The sequence below is a fragment of the Cupressus sempervirens genome, chromosome 5 (assembly GCF_028749045.1).
Source record: "Cupressus sempervirens isolate cs-2001-9-10 chromosome 5, ASM2874904v1, whole genome shotgun sequence".
NCBI lineage: Eukaryota > Viridiplantae > Streptophyta > Pinopsida > Cupressales > Cupressaceae > Cupressus > Cupressus sempervirens.
The window spans coordinates 880691719-880717392 of NC_143122.1; the positions used below are offsets into that span (position 1 = coordinate 880691719).

The window sequence follows — 25674 nt, forward strand, 5'->3', positions numbered from 1 at the left end:
AAATTGACATGAGCTTAAATTGATCACTTAAATGTGCAATGACATTTTAAAAGTGGACCTTTTTTATGCAATTGGATGTAAACTCAACTTAAATATGCAATGACATCTTAAACGTGGACCTTTTCTATGAAATTGCATGTAAACTCAACTTAAATGTGCAATGACATCAAAAAGTTGAGCTACATATGTTATATGCATATGCACCAAAAAGATGAGTTTTTGCCTTAGGTTGCATATGCAAGTAACTGAAACGTGTATTTGCACCCAAAAGGTATGTTTCGCACCAAATACATGCAAGTGCATCTCCAAAACCCGTTTTTGGGCAAAAAAATGTTTTAAAACATGCATGTGCATTTTTGCCTTGAGAGAGCCCATTACATGTTTTGGCCTCTAAAAGGTGTGTTTTGGTCTATTGTGCATATTTAAAACATGCAATCACACAAAAAAGGTCCATTTTGCATTCAACTTCATGCATTTGCCTTTCCAAAACCTGTTTTTGAAGAATTTCATGACATTGGCCTCCAAGAACCTGTTTTTGGTGATTTCTCTATGAAATGTTTTGAAATTTCTTCCTCAAGGGGTGTTTTTGCATTTCCATGCATTCTCCTTTCAAAAACATTGGATTCCTTGTGAAAAGTGATGCATTTTATGGTATAATGCAGCCATGTTTTTAACCAAAAACTCCAATTTTTAATTGAAAAGATCATGTTTTTGCTTGGAGAAGGGGCGTTTTGGCAAGTTTATCCATGTTCTTGCTATTGGCAAACACGTTTTGCATGCAAAGGTGAAAAATGACTCATGCAAATGAAGATTGAAGCCACATTTTGGGGAAAAGCGCCCAGATTTGGGCTTTTAAAATTCACGGTTTTGCTAAATAAGGAGTCATTTTGGAGTCTTGATCATTCTAGATGACATTGGAGGGCATGTTTTTACATTCCAAGGTGAAAATTGATCCGTATAATGCCCTTTTGGAACCACGTTTTTATCAAAAAAGGGTTTACTTTCATACATTTTGCCAAAAAGGTTGTGTTTTGGTAGTTATTGATCACGTTTTTTGGGCACATACATGGAAAACGCATCATTTGCTGCTCATTATAAATTCCTGTTTGCAAGATTGAAAAGATCCAAGTTTGCTTGAGAAATTTTCAACATTGGAACTTCTTTCTCTTTCATTTAGGGCATACAATCATCATCTAAGTGGACATTTTCCTTCTTGCCAATTAATTTGTGCTTATCTTGCTGATTTTATGCATATTTTAGCTTAATGCTTTATACTTGTTGATTTTGATGCCATGGCAAGTGTATTTTTCCTTTTAAAATTATGAAATGGTTCATTTTCATGTTTTTGGTTTTGTCCCAAACTCCAAATTCAAATTTGCATGTTGAAGTGACTTGCTTGACGATATGTTTGAGTGTTTTGTCAAAAGTACATTTCTCTCTTGTGTTTGTATTTTGCTTGTTTGCTTTTTGGTTTTTATTCATTTTGAAGAAGTTGCAAGTTCTTTCCCAAGATCTTTATCATATTTCACTTCACTCCACCTTTCATTTCATGCAAGAGCATCATTTCATTCCATTTCCATCTATCCATGTCACAACACTTCGCATCTCATTCTTTACATGTCATTACATGTATTTTCATTCATCATCTACACGTACATGTAATCTCATTTTTCATTTCCATTTCCACTCATCTCACTTTCCGCATCCAATCACATGACATGATTACATGAAAAGTCTTACATGTAATTGTATCTCTAAAACCCATTATTGATTTAAAGACACTTTTTAAAAGGTCAAAAATGTTATGTGCATGTTTTCCCATGTACTTTGACTTCGTCTTTCCACAAAGATGACTATAAAGTTCACTTCGCCTCAAGGCACATTGCATTCATTCCTTCCATATGCACTTACACTTCATGAGCAAAATACATGTCATTCCACTTCCCTTGTCATAACACATTTCATACGCACTTACATGTAAGCTCATTCTCCATTTACATTCACATGTCATCTCACTTTCCATTCTTCATTACATGTTGCATATACATGTAATCCATTTTCTATGCAATGACATCTTGAAAGCCCAAGTCACTTTTTAAAGCGAAGAGTCTTCATTCACACACATTCCCATGCGTTCCACTTTCATGTTTCAAAGCATATCCATCCTTCCAAGGCTGACTTTGGCCCTTTCTATCCAAATACATATGCTTTCCAGTTCATTTCCAAACCATCATATGTGTTGCATAAGTATCTAATCCATACTTTGAAAACCCACTCCTCATGGATTCGTCATTGTAACTCAAATCTCAAAGCTTTCATGAATTCAATCCCATTGAAACTTTCACGTTGCAGCAAGTCAAGATATGCCTGGATTTCTATAAAGAAAGAAGACATCCAGTAAAGAAGGTGTGCTTTCAATCAAAGAAGCAAGAATTCTTTTGGTCTCCATTTTCCCAATGGTTGTTTGAGAACCCGAGTTCGTGATTGAATGCACCAAGCACTTTATTTCGAAAAGAAAAGAAAAAAGTTCAAGGTGTTGATAGAAATTTATTCTGAGTTTACATCCGGACACCGTCAAGAAGGTTTTCAATGTGTCAAATATTCCAAAATGTGTCAATCTACAAAGGAGAATTCATGATAACTTAAATGAGAAAAAAACTTGATCACATAAAGATTTCAAATGATAACAAATAATTCATCAAAGAGAGTCAGAGCTTATCAACAGATGTAACACCGTGATTATCAAGTTGAATGCAGTGACACGAAATATAGGAACTCTCGATCCTATTATCATTCAAGATTGCATCGTCAAGTACAAGGCCCTTCAAAATAATCCCTAGGATTATTTCAATTATCTTCCATCTTTCTTATTCTTCTTCTTTCATGTTTGTAATTGAAGAGGATGTATTACATGAAAATGTGTAATTACATGCAATGCGAGTTGCATGTGCAGTTGCATCTAACCCAATAATTTCTCTTTTAGTTAGACTAGGTCAAAGTTGGTTGAGTTGCTCCCACCTTTTCCTCCATCTTTTTCTCAACTCCTTTACCTATTTAAAGAAATGCCCTATTATTGTAAAAATCATCTTTTGTTGTATGCAAGAAAGCTCTGTCAGACTTGTGCAAGCATAACTTTGATTGTGTAGTACAAATTTGGGAAAAAGTGAATAAAAGAAGCAATTGAATTTGAAGCTTTGACTGGAAGCAATTGTGATAAAGCAAATTAGAAGCTTTGACTGTAATTTGTGCCTATTGTCTTTGATTCGTGTTATTATTGTGTGTTCAATAAAAGAAAATAGTGATTTAAGAAGTAATTGGATCGAAGCTCTAACAAGGAGCGGTTGTGGCAATACATAAACTAGGAGCTTTGACTATAGCTTGTATTACCATCTCAAATTTATGAAAAATAGTTAGAATTCCCTACTTCTGTAAGTCTTTGTGCCCCAATTGTAGAGGTTATTCTTATAGAATAGGTTAAAATAGGACTTAGAGCCAAACTAGTACACCTTCAGCTAGCCTTTGAGTTAATCTTAGCTTATTTGTATCACCGTTTACAACTTTAGGTAGAAGTGTAGTTTGAGTTTTCATCTTGCCCATTACTTGCTCCACAGGTAAGTGGATTCTTTTATAAAAGATAAGAGGAAAGAATATTGGTAATGACCCTTACAAAATCTCTCAACTTTTTGCTTACCTTGAATTGATCCAAAGAAAGGTGAGAAGGGGGAGCCTTCCCTTTGAGGTAGGAGAGACTGTCTCACACACTGTGGTTGGTCATCCTATTTTACGACTGGATTTTACCCAAAACTGTCGGTTGCAAAATATCCACCCAACAGATCTTACGATAACTTAATTTTCTATTATGGATATCTTATGATATATGTGCAGACCATGATAGACTATACCTTGCATGGTGGATGTTTATATGATAAGCATTATGAGAATGCGTGTACACATACCTTATAAACATTTTTTGAGTATATGTTGAACGTTATGCAAATTGATGTTCTAGAGGCCATTACATAGAGTACATGGTGAATATCATATGACTTGGTGTTATGAAGGCCATTACTCACAATACTTGGTGAATATCTTGCATCTCATTTTGGAGGTCATTACTCAAAGAGTATCTGGTGAATATCATATGTTGATATTCTGGAGACCAATACTCAATTGTGACATCAAAATGGTGAATATCATATGTTGATATTCTATAGACCATTACCTTATTGAGTACATAGTGAGTATCAAGTGTTGATATTCTAGAGACCATTACTTAAAGTATTCAATGAATATCATATATTCTGAAGGCCAATACTCATGATATCAAATGTGATATCTAAATGGTGGATATCTTTTGATCAAAGATATCCTTAAAATTTGTCATGCCTAATATTACCAATGGTGTAATATGTGTCTTGTGTTTATCCTCCCTAAGTAAGAGAGAGTGTTGATGTGTGGAAGCTTCAATTGCCTAAATTTTGTACTATACATTTTGAGTAAGTGTTGTACTTAAATCATTTGAATATGTATTTTGTGAGACATACAACTATGTGCTTAGATGTCATTAAATTGACTATATTTGAGTTGTTTGTATAAATACATATTAGTGATATTGGTAAGTGTACATTTTGTGAGACTTATGAGTAAGAGCTTAGACATTAATTATAATGACTTTGAGTTATTTGTATAAATGCATACTAAGTGTTTTACCAACTAAGAGCTTAGATATCATTAAATTGAATGTCTATGGGTTGAGTAAAATAGCAATGGACCATTATCCTTGATTATCAAATTGTATTTATCCTTCTTGACTAAGAGGGAGTGTTAAAGTTTTAGTCAATTTGGATATATCATGAGATATAATTATATGTGTGTGTTTATTTTATGAGATAAATTAATAATAATATATATAAATATGGTTATATTTATGATAATTATATTAAAATAATATTATAACTATGTTATAATATTAATTATTAGTTACAAATAGACATGTCTATTCATGGCTTATGCTTATTAATATGAGGAGAGCTGTCTTTGGAACACACATACCATATACGATGGCAGTGCTTAGTACATCTGCAAGCGATCCTTAGAAATAACAACATCAATGACAAACATAGTTATGAATGCAACACACAGTCATGCTATCAATGTAGCCATTGGTTCTGAATTGCAACATTTGTTCTCAAAGTTACTTTTTAAAAAATTGACAACATTTTGCTCATTAGGCATCTAACCCATAAATCTGTTCTCCTAACACTGCAAATAGTTACAAATGGCCATAAACATCAAAAAACATGATAGATCCCCTTCCACATGTCTTGGGTGGTTGTTAACCATGTTTGACTGTATAGGCCCTAATGGGTTATATACACCAAATCGGCTCTTTCGGCCTTATTACAATGCAACTATGTATAGAACAGTCTTCTCAAGACTTTATTACATCATTTGACAATTTGATGGACACCAAAGTGCCAAGATCCTCCTCTAATAATGCATTAGGACTCATGCAGCACATAACCATTCCACTAAATAAGTGACATTGATCAGTTTGCTGCTTAGTGCATTTCCATTTCAGTTGCAACTATCAATTTAATTGTATAGTCTTTGAACACTATACACTCTCAACTTGCCAATGTCAAGAATTGGGTGTTCACAGGGAAGGAAAGGACGTTGCATTGCATACCACTTTCAGACGATAAAAAATTCTAAAAACAATTAGAAGTTTATATCATATAAAATGATGATTCTTTGGTGGAGCATGTTGTTTTTTTGGTACTTCAACTTATACATTTAGACAGATTTGACAAATGCAAAGTTTGATAATGAAGAAACGTTAAACAAGAAAAATCTTGGTTTAGTTCCTACACACAATATTAGCCACTGGACATTGACATTAAATCATAAATCAAAATAACATGTGATATGTTTAATCATTAGTATACATCATACAATGGGGTTCACCACTTAGTGTGTTGGCTAACTAGTGGTGGTGATGTCCCCACCTAGATTTAAACCTCCACTAGGCCATTGTGATCGCAAGCTTGAACCTTTGCTAATACAATGTGCTCGCAAGTTTGGGCCTCAACTTTGTTATAAGGGGATGAGATCCCCTATTTGTGGCATCATTGGTTCATAGCTCCAGGTCAAAAGTGTTTCATGTGGAACTAGAGGGCATATTGTGCCAAAGTCACCATTCAAATTAAAAAGTTTAGCAGACACTTTTTTTTTCACAAGTATACATCATTAAATTATCTAATATTCTCATATCAAATCTAATCAAGACTTTAGCTAGTCCATTGTGGTCCTGTAATAATCTTGTTAGGAATTCGTTGAAACATTTGCAAACTGCAGTCTCAAGTTTGGTTGCCCTTGTACTATGAGAGCATAGAAGGTGAGTCACCCTTCCATCCCTCCATTCACCTTGGAGAATGACCTCCTTGTTCAAGCCCAAGGGCACACTAAGTACCTTGGCCCACAATCATAACATTTATCTTAGGGTGGTATCCTTGATGGTATCTCAAGCCCAAGGGCACACAAAGCCCTTTGGCCCACAAGCATAACATTCATCTTGGGGTGGCATAATCAGGTCTCATGAACTTAGAAGGCTAGCCATCCTTCATATCTGAAATCCAATATAGTAGATCGCAACAAATCATCACTTGCAAAGATCATTAATTGCTGCCAATGTTACCATAGCATGGACATGTAAATATGCCATTATTGTATTATATTCATATATTTATCTTTGATCTAGTTGCTATAATATAATTAATTTCTACTCTTACACATTTATGATCCTTAGTTATTTTCTTACCTATTTTCTTTTGATCCTTCCATGGATGAATGTCCAATTGAGTTTGTCCTTCCTATTACATCTTCAGTTTAGAAGGGGTCATACCCCTTCTATTAAAATAATCGTCTTTGTGAGGGATGTAACTCTTCATAGATAATCGTTGTAATCTTCATCAAACTCAGTTGGCTCTTATTTTAAATAAAACTCAGTCGGCCCAAAAATAAATTGCTATTTCTCTCCTCTGATTCTGGTCAGCGCCTCGATTAGGGTTTAACTAGTCTTCGTCATCAAAAGAAGTTTCCATTATTTTAAAACGAGTTTGCTCATCTGAAAGGTTTGCTAATTGAATAAGTCGGCCCTTAATTCAATAGTTATTCTTTAATCCCAGTCGGTGTAATAACCTTATTCCAATTATGGCTTATCAAAATTTATTTTATCACATCTGTTTCTATGAACTCTCCAATAGTGTGATTGAGAAAAACAAATATAGTTTAATGATCGGTTGAAATTTCAGATATGAAGCAGTATAACAGTAACAACTCTTTTTTTCCTAATTTCAAATTGATTGAGATGATAACAATAACCATTCAGCTACTGATTTTCAGATTAATGAAAGAGAATTAGATCAAACAAATCACAGAACCTAATTTGTAGGGATAATGTTCGATTTGACCCTCAATATTACTGTTTGCAGATCAATAAACAATAATTTGGTAGCTCCTTGCCCACACGTAGATGCCTAATTTGCAGACCCAACCTTAGAAACCAAATCACAGGTGAGAAGAATGCATTTGTTGTTTCTTACAATCAATTCATATTCCCAAAAACAAATCGCAGGTCCATGTATAATGCATGCCAATCCTCATAATCACACTTGCGGCTGATAAATCAAGGTCCACGCCAAGAGTAATAAATCGCAGGCCCAAAATTGAATGTTGCCTAGCCTTATAAGCAATGAATTGCCTTGGTGATTGCCAATGGTGTCTGGAATAACAAAAGCATTGCCTTCAATAGAGAATAAGCGGTCTGAAATGTTCAAATCGTGGCCCCAGTACTTGATACAAATTGGCAATTGATTCCCAAATTATCACTGGACAAATTCTCACCAATTTCCTTCAGCTAATTCGGTCTCCTAGACACAGGTATTAAGTAGGAGAGAAAAAGAGATTCAAATCATATACTTCAGCATAATTTGCATATATCCACTTAGAATTCTCAAAATTATAACTCCAAACTCCCAGTCACAAATAATCACAGATAGGAGATTTAACAAATGAAACCACTATACATCAGCAGTGACTTCAAACAATCTTCAGAAACTCAGAAACCCTTATACTTCAGCAAGGGCACACAATTCAGAAAACTCAAAAAAGCTACAAAGGCAACAAAAGCAGTAATATATTTCAAGCATGTTTTTCTCAACACATGGGCTTGTATTTATAACCTCTAAATTCTCTTTCATTGCCAAAATGTAACTTCACTCAAGAAGCTTCACCACACAACATTAATTAGAAGCTTCCTTTAGATTCTCTCACTTGACTTGGCTTAACTAATTAATAGACACTTTCCAATGATAACCTATGTTCCCCAGGGACGCGTAGCCGGCATTTCGAGGACGAGGACGTCCCAAGGACAGGGGGACGAGTATTGGACATCCCCCAGCCGTCCCCAAAAAGTCAAAAAATGCAAGCGATGTCTCGAATATGTGGGGACATCAAAGGGGAAAAAGGGGGACAGCCAGCCATACCCGATATGGACGTCCTCTGACCGTACCGGGTACAGTCGGTCGTCCCCTTTTTTTGTTTGCATAAAATTAAAAAAGTTAACATTAAAAAATATTTTAAAGCCTCCAACTTGGTCGACCAGGTGGGCCCCACCCCTCCAAATGCCCTAAAAGGTTCAAACTCAACACATTTTAGTTATTTTGTCATTTGTTTGGTTTTCATTTTGTGTTGCAGCTGGCTAGAGTTTTCATTTTGCAAGAAGAGGAGGTGATATTTTTGCTTCCAAGAGCTTGACCAAGGGTTTGATCTTCTATTTTGTGGACCAAGTATGAAACTCTTTATGCTTCCATCTATCATTTTTTAAATAGATTTGCAGCTTGCAAAGTCTGATTTTTTTATTATTTTTTCATTGTTTCAGCTCATATATCTATTGCATATTTAAACCTTAAGAGTCAAAACAAAGCACAATGAGCAGCACCAAGAGTACTAGTAGTAGTAGTGATGAAGAAAATGTAGTTGGGGTTGATGTTGCTAGTAGTGAGACTAGGAAAAAACCCGATCCTAAATCTGATTTGTTTAAATGCCCTTCCACCATTATGAAAAATTTTGCAAAGGGTCCTTTCAATAGGAAAAAAACCTCTTCTCCAATATGTCACACCTCAGGAAAAAGATAAAAAGAATTCGGGAGGGACTAGGGTGTGGGATTACCATGATTGTCTTGATGATTTTAGGGGAAGCTATACAAGAGTGAAGTCACACTTTTTAGGTCTTTCATGCCAAAGAGTCAAAGCTTGTCCTAACTTGATTGATGAACAAAAATTAAAATGCCAAAGATTGCACTTAAAGGCTGAAATGGAGGGGCAAAATTTGACAGTGACATCACCATCTATTCCCTCACAATCATCTTCGCATATGTCATCTGCCATTAGTACTAGTGGCAGCCCTACTAAGTCTAGAGGGAAGAGAAAGATGAGCAGTGGTGAGAAGGGCTCAATGGAAAGTATGTTTAATGCACAGGCAAAGGAAAAGTGTGAGGCGTCCATTGGTAGATTCTTTGTTGCTAATGGTATCCCATATAATGCAGCTCATTCCACTTATCATAAACAAATGGTGAAAGATATTTTGAGTATGAATTCCTCATTTGTACCCCCTGGTGAGCATAAGCTACGAACCACCATCTTAGATGAAGAGTACTCAAAGGTTGCTTTGTCATTTGAGGATATGAAACACACTTGGGTTAGGACGGGCTGCTCTATTTTGATGGATGGGTGGACCGATGTTAGACATTGGCCACTCATCAATATCATTGTCACATCCCCTGCTGGCTCTTATTTTTTGAAAGTCGTAGATTGCTCGAGAAAGAAGAGGGATGCAAAATTCCAGTTCACCATTTTGAGAGATGTCATAGAGGAGATTGGGTGTTCTAGTGTTGTACAAGTTATCACAGATTCTGCACCTGTGTGCAAATCAGTTGGTTTAATGATAGAGGGTGGTTGTAGGCACATCTTTTGGACCCCTTGTTGTGTTCATTCCTTGAACAATGCATTGAAGGACATAGGGAAGATTGAATGGGTGAAACAAGCGGTGCTAGAAGCTAGAGAAGTGCAAATGTTTATTTGCAACCACCACACTTCACTTGCTCTGTTCAGGTCCTTCTCTAAGAAGGAGTTCCTCAAACCAGCAGAGACAAGGTATGTCAATTTTAATTATAGTTTATTTTTAGTTTGTTTTAACTTTAAGTTATTTTAAAAAAATTATTTATAAGTTTATTTACATGTAATGTTTTTAGTTTTAACTTTTAAGTTTTAATCATTAATGTTAAAGTTTAACTTTATTAATATTTTAATTTATAATTGTTGCTATAGGTATTGCACATATTTCATCTTGATGGAGAGGATGATTGAGGTGTATAAGCCCCTTCAATTGATGGTGGTGAATCCAAAGTGGGGATGATGGTCTAATTTTAAGTCCTTTGAAGGAAAAGCGGTGAAGCAAAGGATCCTCGATGAGAGCTGGTGGTCCACAATGAAGTAAGTTGCCGATTTTTAAATTTACTATTAGTCTTTTGCTTGCTGATTTTCCTACTAATAGTCTTAAAATTCTTAAAATTCTAATTCTAATTTTAATTTTTGTTTGCATATTGCAGATATATTTGCTCTATTATAGCACCCATTGTAGATGTCATTAATATGTTGATACTGACACTCCTAGTTTGGGAGAGATCTATGAGACTATTGACAACATGTTGGGGAAGATGAAGAGAATTATTGCAACAAAGGATCCTACATTGGGGTTTTATGAGGAGCATATTAGGCCTATTGTGACACGGAGGTGGAACATGATGAATATCCCACTTCATATGGCAGCCTTTGCTCTAAATCCCAAATGGTATGCACAGTTGGGTGGAAGTGGCCTCCCGTGTTATGATCCTAAGGTTTTGGATGGCTTCATAAGAGCAATTGATAAGATCTATTCAGCTCAAGATGCCTCTACTCTTCGTGCACAGTTCCTTGACTTCATCAACCTTCGTGGCCCAAACTTGGGTAAGCCACAAGCAAGGTTGGATAGAGTTGTTTTCGCAGAAAGAGAACATATTGGATGGTGGACCTGGCATTGGAAAGATACACCTGAGTTAAAAATAGTTGTCAATCTCCTCCTTCACAGGTTGCTAGTTCCTCAGCTGCAGAGAGGAATTAGTCCACATATTCATATATCCACTTTATCAAGAGGAATAGACTTACCTCTAAAAGAGTGGAAAAGCTAGTGATAGTGCATCATGCTCTTCGACTTGTTGATCATCAGACTCCAAAGTATAGGCAGACACCAGCTTTGCAATGGGATGTTGAGCCTGAGGATGTGGCCTAGATAGATGAGGATGACACAACACCAGGATTGGTTGGGTTCCATTAGATGAGACTACGCTTCCTGTGGAGGATGATAGTGAGGAGGATTCTGATTTTGATGCCATGGCAGTAGAGGCAAAATAGGAGTAGCAATCTACTTCATTTGTCTATGTTTTATTTTTTATGTTGAACATGAACATGATTATGATACATTGATACTTATTACTTTATGGCAACCCTCTACCCTTTGGACCTATAGCTTTGGGCATATATTTTGATTTTGATTTTCAAATTTATCATGTCTATCATTATGACATTATGATATTGACAATTGTTAATGTTCATTGTTCAGTGTTCACTGATATTGATATGCATTTTGACAATTGGGTACTAAAATTGGATATTATTTCCTAGATGGCATACAAATGTTGTATGTTATGATTCTATAATTTTAAAATGACAAGCTTTGTGCTTAGTTTCATGTGAATGACATGTATATTTGCAAATTTCAATGTATATTTTAAAATTTTCATATATATATATATATATATATATATATATATATATATATATATAGCCGTCCCCGTTTGCTATTTCCTCCCATCCCCAAAATCGCAAAAAAAATTTGCCATCCCCAAAACCCATCCCACCGTCCCCCGCTGTCCCTATACTGGAAACTCGGGGGAACAGAGATGATAACTCAACTCTCAACTTAAATTAAATTATAACTTTACAATAAGCCATTTAATAATTAATAATAATTTGGCCACTAAAAATATAATAACTCTCAAAATACTCATCATTTAAATATGTCGTCTGAACTAGGAGTCGTACCTATTATTTCTCCATGTGACCAAATGCACTTTTCAAAAATAGAAAGGGTTCATCTCGATCAACACCAACTTACCACAAATAGTAAGTACACAAAACTAAGCCCAAACAAAGTCCAATCTGAGTCAAACGAAAACCAACCTATAGCTTACTGAAATGTGGAGAAGATAAGACCCTCCCAAGCCAAGCCACTACCACAGAAGACCCTCTATCCACAATAATTAGCCTATGAGGATCACGATAATAGGCTAATCCCTGAAACTCCAATGCTGGAAAAAATGGGGGCATTACAGTCAACCTTGGCTTAATTGCTATAAATACTACAATTTGAGTTTTGAAGATTGCAATTTTCTTTGACAGAGGCTGTGATCTCATACAAGGCAGGTGATATGACAAGATACAAAGTGTCGAGTAATTTGCGTTCTTTTTTATTCCTTGACATCAATCAAAGAACATCATGACAAACTATGTTCAACACACTTATCATATTCATCCACAAATTATGTTGGACATGAAGAACCTACAAGGGTATCCTTTCTATTTTCACAATGAACATTGCAAGGCCCATAAGAGGTTTCCAGGAAACCAAAGCTCATTGAAGTATAAACAACATTCTCGATCAACATGTTCTAGAAGATGCCAATGAATCTTAAAACAAGGTTGCAAAGTCTGCTAAGCCATAAGTAGTGTTACACAAGTCTAGAAATGAGTTGTTTATACCTTTAGATGTATTTAGTAGTCCACCGAGACAATGAAAGAATTATGGGGTGTTAAAACATTTGAGCATGAACAGATGTCAAATGGTTTGATTAAAGAATGCCAATGAGGCAATTGCAATCGGCATGTTCGTAAGGCCCCCTTCATCATGAATTATGGATCTGGTAACTTAGTTCAAAGCTGATTCCCTTGAATGTCACTTATGTCAAAATTGAACTTTGTCTTTTTCTTGTTTTTCTACGTCAAGGTTAAAATACAAAGTCAACTGATAAATAATAAAATATTTAAGAACATTTAATAATTGCTCAAAGCTTGAATTAACAACAAATAATGAAGAACCATAACAAAATCATAGAAGTTTTGGCTAGTAATTCTTAAGTTGCAAGTTCAAAAAGGATATTTCCCATCTAAGAAACTACAATCGCATGGATGGTGCTTAATAAAGAAACAAATAAGTACCTATGATGTAACAGTCAATAAATCAAGCTACTATGTTGTTTCCTTAGAGAAGTTCTTGAAATTTAAAACTCTAAAACCAGGCAAATGAATAAAGAATAAACACAATAGAAATGACAATTAAGTGTTAAAGTCTAAAACAAGGACAGCTGACAAAAGGACAAGAAAAAATCATTAAAAAAATCAGCTAGTGGTTCTTAAGTTGGAAGTCAAGAGAGATGTTTCCCATGTAAAGACTTAGAACCTAGAATTGGACAGATGACACTTATCGAGAAACAAAAAAACCCAAGTAGCAGTCAGTCACAAAATCAAATGCTTTAGTAGATGTAAGCTTTTCAGAGTTCTAAAAATGCGAAGTCAATTTATGTAAAATAAATACATTTCAATCAACTGATAAGTTTCCAAATCTTGAAACAAGAACAGATAATAAAGGGCCAGAACAATTCATAAACAAATTCAGCTACAAGTTCTTAAGTTGGCTATCAAAAAGAATTCCCATCTAAGAACCTAGAATTGAATAAATGACACATAATGAGAAACCAATAAACCAAAGTAGCAATCAGTCACAAAACAAATTTCAATGCTGTTCTAAAAAAGGTAATTTTTCCAGAGCTTCAAAAATACAAAGTCGATTAATGAAAAAATGAACACATTGGAAACAAATAAGTGTTTAAATAATCAAAGAAAGGCAGATAATAAAGAGCCAAAACAAATTCGTAAAATTTCAGCTAATGGTCTTTAAGTTGGAAGGCACAAAGACATTTCTCATCTAAGAACTAGAATTGGATGGATGGCACTTAATAAGAAACAAATAAACCAGAGTAACAGTCTATCGCAAAATTAAGGATCTGTGTTTAAAATTTTAAGAGAGATAAGCTTTTCAAAGTTATAAAATACAAAGTTGTTCATGAAAAATAAATACAATAGAAACAACTAATAAGTGTTCAGATCTTGAAACAAAGACATAATAAAGGATGAAGGCAAATTAACAAAAGTTTCAGCTCATGGTTTTTAGGTTGGAAGTTCAAAGGATATTTCCAATCTAAGAAACTAGAATTGGATAGACAGAAGTTACAGAGAAACAAATAAGCACTGCTATTGTAACTGCTGGTCACAAAATCAAATTTATATGTTATTTCTAGAGAAGTAAGCTTTTGAAAGTTCTAAAAATATGTCCAAGGGGTTTAGCTTAGTCGGTTGAAGTAATGAGTTCTTATTGTGGACATCCTGGTTCAAATCCCAAGAGGGACATCTTTGTGGAATTATAAGTTGTGACTTTTGGTCTTCTATTGGTTGTATTTGTCTCATTTGTAAGAAGTGGATTCTAAGTTGTGACTCTTGGTCTTTCAATTGTTGTTTCTAGTGTGATTGCTCGAAAGGAGCTTGAATAAGTTGTGATTGTTGCTCTTAAGGAGCACCCGATATGTAAACAATCTTAATATTAAAGTTCTAAAAATATTGCTCAACTAAGAGATCCAGCTTACCTATCAAGCCGAGAAATTGGACCACTAATAACCTTCAACAAGGAGCTCTTGATTGCTGACTTCCATGCAAATGGGAAAGACCCACCCTGTTAAAGACATTACAAGATGGCGATGTAGTGAGCATTGTTAATAAACGTCATATTTTAATTTCTAAATGCAGCAAAGCTTATCACAGAACCTGTAAACAATCATGATATTCAATGTGTCTCAACGTCAATGTCAGAAATATGCATGAGGATAGATATATCCTTGCGCAAAAGAGAACTACACACCCAGCCAAAACTTCGAGCCAGATCATTGCCTGTGCCAAGAGGAATAATTCCGACTGGTGGGATTGGTTTTCTGTTCTCAGAATGAAGCTCTCCAATGCATCCCAACACCCATCCAACGGACCCATCACCACCTGCTACCTGCTCAATATTGACAAACTCATAGAAAATGTATTCATCCTTGTATGTAAAATTTGATTCAAATAAATACTAGATAAATTTTTAATTTAGCACCTTAGTAGGCTATCACAAATCAAAGGAAATGTTGTCCATAGTGATCTACTTACCACAATCCGTACTCTCTTACGGGTTTCTTGAGCACAGTGGTCCCCAAAGCTGGCCAATTTCTCCAAACAACCTAAACCATGGTGAAGGAACTCTGAGGGTTTAACACTTGAGAGATCAAAGACCTGTTCAAACAACAATAATACAGGGAACAAATCATGATATATTTTTGTTCAATGCATTGAGTTAATAGCTAGATGCTGCAAGTATTTATGCAACAGATACAAAAATTACTTAAGTGTCTCCCTGTGTTCAGATTCACAAAATGACACAGGCAGAAACCATTTTTCGCTATCCCACAACTGTCACACAATGATAACAATCAGATTCTGACAAAAATCAGAATAGATAGACTACGAAAAAAATTGGAAACAAATGTTGGGAAATATATTTCTTGCACTTAATTCCCTTCAATTGATTATTTTTGAATAAGCTAAACATTGCAAAACAAACCTTCTCCACAGAGTACAAAAAACTAGGGAATTGATGTCTTCAAAAGGCTTGAACCTTTTATGCCAAATTAATAACAAAAATTGCATTCAAAAAGAAATCCTGAACTCTTAAACATTCTGTGTGCAAGAAAAACGACTACTAAACATATAGCAAATAATACAAGAACATATACGGAACACGTAAAGCACAAAAAGTTATGAGAAAACCCCTTCGGTGGAGAAAAAGCTCACCAGAATATTGATGAAATGTTTATGTTCCTTCTAGAATACTTTGTAGGAATTACACAGATATAAGTTCACCAGGACCAACAAGATTGTGACTCCTCAATCTAGAAAAGCTACAACAGCCACCTTAATTTTGTATACTCCTTAATCTCAAAAATTGCCTTCAAGAATGGTTTAAGATAGCTTCTTCTTCAGTTTTTCGTTCAAATGATTAAAGAAATCATTTCCCAACAGTGCTAGGAAGGCTTTAAGGGATGCAGCAATTGTCGCCTTCAGTTACTTCTGATAAAATAAAGGAATTGGACAATTTTTTAATGACCTAACTCATTCCCTCATTTTTTTCACATAAGTTATGTCCACTTGAACACAAGCTCTTTTTTATTCTACCTACAGCTGTGCAGCAACAAAAAGTTCACACTAATAAAAGTACAAGGGACTTAATACTACATCAGAATCCCATTATGTACATCTCAAAACCTAGCCTGAAATGAAATTTCAGCCAAAATCTACTTACCCAGCTTTACCTATACCCCTTTCCTAAAAGCCATAAATACCACTCTCAGATATTCTAACATGGGCCCATGGAGAAAGGCTTGTCTCTGCTTTGAGGGGGAAAAGGCATTTTCTCCATTTATCACACTTTCCTAATGAAAAATTTAGTTGTTTCACAGACATGAGAAATTTCCACTTGCTGGCTCCATCGGAAACCATTAAATCTTGACTGAAAAATGCACTTCAGAACTGACCTGCAGACAATATGGCTCATATCTTCTTGTTAAGTGAAACATGGCTTATATTATTGTATCCTTAGGCATTTCTCCCAAAGAATAAGAGGCCAGAGTCCCCAGTATGGCACTAAGTACTTAATATCACACTATGTCCAATATGGATGGTTTGGACAATTTTACATCTTCTACATTGACAACTAAAAATATGTGAGACAAGGAAAAATATACAGACTAGCGGCATCAGTTCCAATTTGTTGCAGAATGCGAGAATGTCTATAACCAATTAGTTAAAAATATGTGAGACAAGGAAAAATATACAGACTAGCGGCATCAGTTCCAATTTGTTGCAGAATGCGAGAATGTCTATAACCAATTAGTTTGATTTTTTCCCTTGTAACTTAAGCTATGTCTTTGCCAAGTGTAACCAATCTGAATCCCGGTCATGCAAATTACTCAATTCTCAATGATGGCCGAATCTGACTTTCAACGATTGTGAGACTTCTAAAGTTGTTTCTGCAAATTCTGTTGAATCCACTTTATTTTTCCTTCACAACTTCAAACTCTCTGAAAAAAGAAAGTTCCATTGTACTTTGTATGTATAAATACTTGAAATACTCCATCCCAAACAACCAAGAAAACGTAGTAAATAAGAATTTAGGAATACCATAGTTAGTTCTGGATCTTAAAATGAAACAAAAGTGTACACGTCAAATATACAGACTTATTAAATTAATAAAAAAAACTGTCGAAGTAGTTTCAGTTGAAGTGCCTGACTCCAAAATTATAAAAAGAGTTGATTACAATTCCGACGGTAAAAATTAGACGCACAGTACTGTTTATTGCCTGTTTCTAACAACTTGGCTAATAAATACACCAAAACTCCAATACATAATGAGTACCATGTCCCCTGCAACGTCTAAACAGCAAACTAAAACGTGTATCTTACCAAGAGGAACAATTAGTACTTTTTTTCATGGCCTTTATATAGTTTACGTTTTGGTGGCTATTTAGCCACTACCCTCGGGCAACGTACAATACAGCCGTACCCTTGTTCGTTTACTGGCAACTACTAATTTAAATGGTGTCTGGTTGGGAGCTAGTCAGAGCTAGAAACCTTAGCTCAGCTAGAGAAGTCTCTGCATCAGCAGTCTCCAGATAACCAACTATGGAATTCACAAATACTCCCCAAAGAAAAGAAAAAAGATGTTACAATTAGCCCTAAAACAAGTACTCGTATAAAACAGAAAATTTTGTCTGCGTATGTTTAATAGCATACCCTATGGTTTTGGTCCGGAGCTGTATGTACTACATATGACTTTTTCTATTAAGGAGAAAGACTGATCAACCATTCTACGATTGCAAGAGAAAGCACTCCTATGAAAGATTATCTGATTAGCATGCGGAAGTAAACAGAGTTCTAAATGATATAAGGAACACCAGAACTCTAATAAGATTTAGAGGAGCGAATTCGACTAAGATAAAAACTGTACCAAACATCAAATTACCAGGCATATGATCATCAGAAAAATTAGTAGAAGGCCAGGGAATCTATCTAACCTGCTGTTCACTGATAAGCTCCTGAAGCCTGGCCTTAAGCGCAGGGCCGTGGTGGCCGCCGCTCTTCGAATTGATAAAAACAATTACGGCGGCTTCAGGTGCTGTACTGGTCTCGTCCCCGTGATGGCGATCCGCGTCATAGACAAACTCCTTCTTTGTGACGGCCTCCATCATTGCATTTCTCAAATACTCGGGAATCAGTAGTTTTTTCTTCAATTCGTCTTTGTTAACCCGAATTCCGCTAAGCCCGCAGCCGCGCAGAGAATCAACGACAGACGATCTGGCCGTCACTCGGCTCGTTTCGGCGTAGGATTCTTCAATTTCGGTATTAAAGGGATCAAATCTAGGACCTCTCTGTTTTCTCTCTTCTTCCGTCGCCATTGTTTTCAATTATCGTTTCTCCTTTCGGACGCTAGTGATGCAATTGCAGGAGGAAACTTTGTGGCGTGCGTGGGTTCGAACTCGGAACGTATTGATGACTTCGGAAATTTTCAAAAAGTGTCGACAGTACAAACTCTCGCCAGCATTAGGATATAATATAGGAATCCTACGTGGCAAAAATTCAGCTGGAATAGCTTATAGCAGCCACTTTTTTTTCCTTTGATTTCGGTTTCCAGGTTTGAATGAACGAATGATTTTAATTGGTCGATAAAAAATATTATTTTATTCAACAAACAACTGTATGATGATGTGTTATATTATACAATTTTTAATTTAAATAATTAAGCGGGAGGTTCGGAAATTGGAACTTTCATATTATATATATAAATAACTAACTGTCATTTTTGACCTTTTGTCCCTGAGTGAAAACATTTAAATTCAGTTTATCATGTTTAGTCCGTCCCAACTGTCCTTACCTCATTAGACAGAGTTTCGATGGGCGTATTGAAAATTTAAATTTTATTATTATTATTATTTTATTATTATTATAATGCATACAAGGAGGTTATCTTTATCCTTCCCTTATAATTGAATTGTTGACATTTGTGTTGATAAAAGTGAGAATATTAGCTTGGATGATTTCAATATGGAAAGTTTAAGTTCCACTTCCACCCACCACTTTATTTAAAAATATATATAAAGTGGGTATGTTTTTTATTAGAAAATATATTAATAATAATAAAAGTTTTGATTTCTAAACTTGTCTTTTAATTATTGAAATTAAAAATGTATATAATACAATACATCATTATAAAATTGTATATTGAATTAAAAATATTAATATTAATAAATAAATAACATATAAAGCATGAGTCTTTAAGACAATAGCCTTCTTTGAAAGAACATTACTATTTAATTTATCATTTATATAAGTCTCTAGTTTTTTTGTCATAGATTTTAATGTGTACTTATGGGTGAGGATTGACTAATTAAATATATTCTTTTACCCATAATTTATAATATTAAAAGACAAATTTTTATTGTGATGCAAGAGAATTTCTTGCATGCAACTCGAGAGAACTTCTTACTTGCAACTCAACACAAAATAAAGGTAAAGATTTTCTATACTAGAATCAACATAATCAACCATTAGTCCAAATCGAAAGGGGGGAAGACAAATTATGGATGTTGCCATCTCCACCCATGAAATCATCCACTCCATGGACAAAAGCAAAAATGTTGGTATGGCCCTCAAACTTGACATCTTTAAGGCTTATGATAAAGTTTATTAGACCTTTCTTTACAAGGTTCTGGATAGACTGGGATTTAATGATAAATTCATCAATATCATTAAAGAATGTGTTCAAATTGTCAATTACTCTATTATTAATAATGGATCCTTGGGCGATTTTTTTTCTCCCAAACAAAGGCTTAAGGTAGGAAAACTAGCTCTTCCTTTGCCTATTCATCCTTGTGTTTAAAGTGATGGGCATGAATATGTTGAACTTGGTGGAACAATGAAGAAGCAAAGAAAACTACTTCGACCCTCCCACCTTCAATCCTACAACAATTTGTGGGCGACACCTTTTTTCTTTGGTGAATCCTTGGTAGTTGAGGCTAGAGAATGGACAAGTATGTTGAAGCCTCAAGATAGTGCATTGACTTCCAAAAAAGCAGAGTCTTCTTCTTTAATATTGTCCCTAAAATACAAGTTAAGGTGATCAAAATTATGGGTTGTCAATATGTCACCCTTCCTTCTACCTACTTGGGGCTTCCGTTAACGGTCAAAGATGTTAAAGTGGATTTCTGGAATAATATTTTGGAATGTACCCAAAAGAAACTTATGGTTTGGAAAGGTAAACTCCTCAGTAATGTTGGTAAGCTTCAACTCCTCAATTCCTTACTTCAAGGGAACCCTGTGTAATTCCTATCCATGTTCAAAATCATGGGGGCTATAGCAGATAGGTTGGAGAAAATCCATGGCACATTCCTATGGGAGATTGCTAAAGAGAAAAAGAAGTTGTCCCTAATCAATTGGGACATAATTTGCTGCCTCATAAATGTTGGTGGCCTTGGACTATGGAAAATTACCACTTAAACAAGGCTCTCATATGCAAGATGGCGCAGAAACTCATTATTGGTAAGGAGGACTAGTGTAATATTATGCAAGCTAAATATCTTGATTGAGGTTCCTTTAGTGACTTGTTCATCTAAGGGAACCACCCCCGCAGCTCCTAAATATGGAATAACATCCTTAAGTGCAAGGCTCTCCTTCTCAAGGGTATCAAATGGCAACTTGGAAATGGAGAAAATACCTTATTCTAGAAAGACAACTCGCTTGGTTTTCTATCCATGGAGGCTTGCATATTCCATCCTCTACTCAACCTATTTGTTCTCATCCTTGTTCAAAATGTGGTTGGGTACATTAGTGATGTAGGAGCATCCTTGGTTGGCTAGCAATCCCTACATGTTGGTGTGGTTTGACCTTGGAGTTGGAGGACTCGATCAAAGGAGGAAGTGTGGCTCGATCAATACTGAGTTGTTCATGGTTGTTGTATTAACCGAGTTACTCAGTTATTGAAGGGACTTAGTCATCAAAGGAGGAACTCGACGTATATTGTGGCTCAGCTTACACTAGGAACTCGGTAATAGTGTTCCCTAAGTTGGCTCATTCAATGAAGGGAGCTCGATTATGCTTGGTGAGTTGTTGATACTTGATGGAGGCTATGACACTTGGTCGTGTCTTGGTGTCTATGTTGCCCGAGTTGTCTGTGAGTTGACTTGTGGCATTTAATTTGGGTTGTGGAGAGTTAATGAGTGTTGCAGTCGACCTGTGGCTTATGCATATATTTAATGGAAGGGTTTATTTTAATTCATAATGGGCCAGGCCAACTTGTGGTTTAGTTGTGTATAAGTGTTTTGTGGAGTCTTAAGTCATTAGATCATCCAACCTAGAGAAGAAGATGTGACACAAGAGCGAAATTTGAGAAAGGCTAGTACTTGAGGCTTGGGAAACTAGGAGATTGCTTGGTGGGCTTGCAAGCACAAGTTGAGATCTTCCTTGGAGGTTTCTACAAGAGCATGAATCTAGACTAGCTAGTGTTGGGATTGGATCTTGAGGGATCATGCATAACTATTTTTGTAATTGCTTTTGTATTTGGCCCTAACTCGAAAGGCCTTATAGTTAGGCACATTGCATGTAAACAATCATTTTATGAATTAAGAGTTGCATTTGGTATCAAATTTGGTTTCTTGTGTTGTATTTCCACTATGTGGTTATCTACAGGGATCTAAATTACCTCCTATAGGGCTACTCTCAGATTCTTGCTGGATCAATTAGCTTGGGGAGATGGGAAAATTTGGTCCCTCTGATGGATGCTTACCCTAAGGTCCATCTCCTTACCAAGGAACTTATGGAAAACCTCTAATAGACCAGAATCCTTTTGTTTGGCCATACAAATAGGATTATTTGGTCCCCCACCATGTCTAGCCTCTTCACACTTAAATATGCCTACGATATGACTATTACTATTGTTAGAGATCCTATTTACTGGTCTGAAATTTGTGACCCACATATAATCCCCAAAGTCATTTTTTTCTAGTGAACTCTTATGTATGGAAAAATTCTCACGCAAGACAACCTTACCAAAAGAGGATTCAACCTTATCAACAAGTGCATAATGTGCAAGAAGGATAGGGAAAGCATCAACCACCTATTTATCCACTATGAATTTGCTTCTTCTATTTCCAACAAGTTCTCAACAAGCTCAATCTCAATTGAGTTCAAATGTGGATATCAAGTAATTTATACATTGGCAATGCATCTCTAACCACCCCCTGCTCAAAATCCTTTAGAAATTGATACCTCCCCACATTTTTTGGTGCATTTGGAAAGAAAGGAACAACAGGACCTTCAGAGATGTTAAAACTCCCCCCTAGATCACTTTCCAAATTGGGCTAAAATTTTTCAAGGAGAATGTTTGATGTAGGAGCATCTTGGGGTAGTCGAAAATCCTATAAGCAAGAGTATTGACCTTGGATTTGTGGATTTATGCTTCACATGGTTAGGGTTATGTTCGAGATATACTGGTGGACCTTATCCTATGTGTGCATACTATTTGGAGTAATCTTGTTGGAGTTGGAGCCATTCTGGTGGTTATTGGTGGTGTGTTCCTGATATTTTGGTTAACTTTGGAGATTGTTTCGTGAGCTTCGATTCATGGGAGTTGGCTTGCACACTCTTAGGTATGGATCATTGGATTGTGTGTGGTCCTACTACTAAGTTTGCATAAAGATATTTTATCTTATGAGTTAGTTATGCATTGTAAACTTGGGGCTTGTCCAAGTATGTATTTAATTTAGTCTCTTAGGCCAACTTGTGGCTTGATTGTGTATTTAATGTGAGTGTTTATTTAATGTAACTTGCTAACCTATAGCTTGGTTTAGTATAAGTATAAGGTCTTGTGATGTCTAGAGTCATTGATTCAACATTGAGTTTGGCCTGAAGAAGAGGAAGTAGATGGGAGGAGAAAAATTCAGTAGAGCTAGTAGCTAAGTGTGGGCTTGGGAAACAAGAGGATTTTTTGGTGGCTTGTGATCACAAGTTTAGCTTCCTCTTGGGGTTTTCTATGAGATTGTGGGTTTGGGCTAGCTAGGGTTTGGATCTTGTGAGGTCTTGCATAACGGTTATAGTAATTGGTGATGCATTTGGTTGTAACCCGGAAGGCCTTACAACAAGACATGTTGGTTGTAAATCTTATGATTCTACTATGAGAATTGACATTTTTTTGGACCTAAATCTCTGTGTTATTGTTTATTCTTCCACTGTGTGGTTGTTTTCTGGGGGCTAGGACATTCCCTTTGGGGATTCTCTAGCCTTGTATTGCATGAATGTCTCTAAGTGCAACTGGTAATGCTTGGACTCACCCCACATATTTGATGGAGCAACACATTGCCCATGATTGGAACCTACACCTTGGGTTTGAAAAAATTAAAAATTCTAAAACTCTGGCCAGAGACAAGGTTGGCTAGAAACCACACCCTTTAGGTTGGTTCAAGCTAAATTTTGATGGTGCTTTTAAAGATAATGTGCAAGTTGGGAGAGGTATTTTGAGGAATCGCTATGGTCAACTAAAAGCTACCTATTCTTGCCCCCTTGGAGATCACATGGTTAACCAAGTTGAAGGTATGGCTTTGCTCCAAGGGTTAAAATTTGCTTCCTCTATGGGAATTACAAGGTTGAAAATTGAAGGTGACTCCAAAATTATTATGGATATTGTTGAAAGAAATACTAAGGTAGGTTGGAAAGTGTGTCCTATTCTTCTTGATGTCACTACCTTGCTACAACACTTCTAAGATCAAAGGATCGACCATATTTACAAGGAAGGTAATGGTGTGGTTGACTTTATGGTTGTAGTTGGTTTGCAGCTAGAAGGCTTAAGATGTTGGTGTGTTGTTGAACAATTTTCATAGGATATCCAGTGCCTCCTAAGGCAGGAGGAATAAGTCATCACCAAAGTTAGCCATGAGAGATGCCTCTAATTTACGTGATACAAGTCCTAGCCATTCTTTTTATATCACATGTTTGTGTTGACTAGTTTGATCTTGAGAGCCACTCTGGCTACGTGGATTATGAAGATGATGACTTGGTTCATGATACCTTAAGGAGGCATGTGAGATGATGATAGAATATGAATCTTTATAATATCACAATAATAATTATGATTTTAACATTCCCAAGAAAAGAGAATATGAGGGATCTCGCAATTGCACCAAAATTGTCTCCAACTTTTACTTCAAAAATTCCCACATGTATGGGATTCTAACACATAATATGAGGCATAAGATTAATAATGGTCACTATTATGGTAAAATATGGGATTATAACTACCATTACTATATGACATGTAACACCCCGCTCGGGAACCCAAGAGAAATAAACCTATTATGTTACAATGTTTAATGATTTTATTTTTTAAAGTTTGACAACATCAAGATAACATTAATGTGAAAGCAATCTAAACATACACATCAAATACACATAAACAATTACAGATACAATTTCAATTCCTCAAGGGTTCCTTTATGTTGAGTCACATTTAAGAAGTTTAAATTAATTAGTTTAAGTTTGAAGTACAATGTCTCCTGAACATGAAAAAATAATAGATACATAATCACATAAGAAAATTCATAAGTATAACTAATACAATGAAAGTACATCTAATAAATAACATCCACTATACATGTCACAGGGTATGTGAGAATAGATACAATACATCAAAATACATGATAACATATATACATCAATTGAAAAGAAGTCTCTGAGATAAGAAATAAGAATGATAAAGGTACAATTGCATCACCAGACATCCAACAACTAGAAATGTGAGGGGAACTCAAATGGTAAGAAGACACTACCTTCTGACCATGTGGTTACCTAGTTAGGCTTCCACTCCCACCATGCAAGGAAGATAATGAACGATCCACAAATGACTAATCAAATATAAAGCATTCCTAGGATAGGAATCCTAAAAGCCAAAACTATCTCAAAGGTAACACATACTAAAGAAGATAAGATACTCCAAAAGAAAGAACACTCAGTCCAATACCAACATCGCATAACAAACATCATACATATACCAAGAATATATCAAATCACTAAAATTAGAAGATAAAGTCAATGAAAGATATCCACCTCAAGTCAAGGACCACATGACAAAAGTACAATATCCATAAACCACCAATCACCATCAATGAAAGTAAATAACCGCCTTAAATGCATCCAACAATAAGTACACCACCAATAACAACACCACTAGAGGAAATTACAAAAAAACTATGGAGGAGACTCAAGCTACATTCTAGGGAGTGTCATCACATGGTCAAACTACTTGAGTTACTCTAGACTGGTCTCTCAATAGACC

General features: G+C 35.6%; 1 protein-coding gene across 1 annotated transcript in view; it reads right to left on the reverse strand.

The window, feature by feature from the left end:
* LOC149558748 (diacylglycerol kinase 7-like) overlaps positions 1-18876 on the reverse strand; it is a 158531-nt gene extending 139655 nt beyond the window's left edge. The window contains exons 1-4 of the mRNA XM_089832843.1: positions 18371-18876; positions 15411-15533; positions 15127-15264; positions 14855-14940 (exon numbers count right to left, since the gene is read on the reverse strand). Of these exons, the coding sequence (XP_089688969.1) occupies positions 14855-14940; positions 15127-15264; positions 15411-15533; positions 18371-18751 (728 nt within the window). The 5' untranslated portion in view covers positions 18752-18876. The remainder of the gene's footprint in view (positions 1-14854; positions 14941-15126; positions 15265-15410; positions 15534-18370) is intronic.
* Between the last annotated feature and the right edge of the window lie 6798 nt (positions 18877-25674).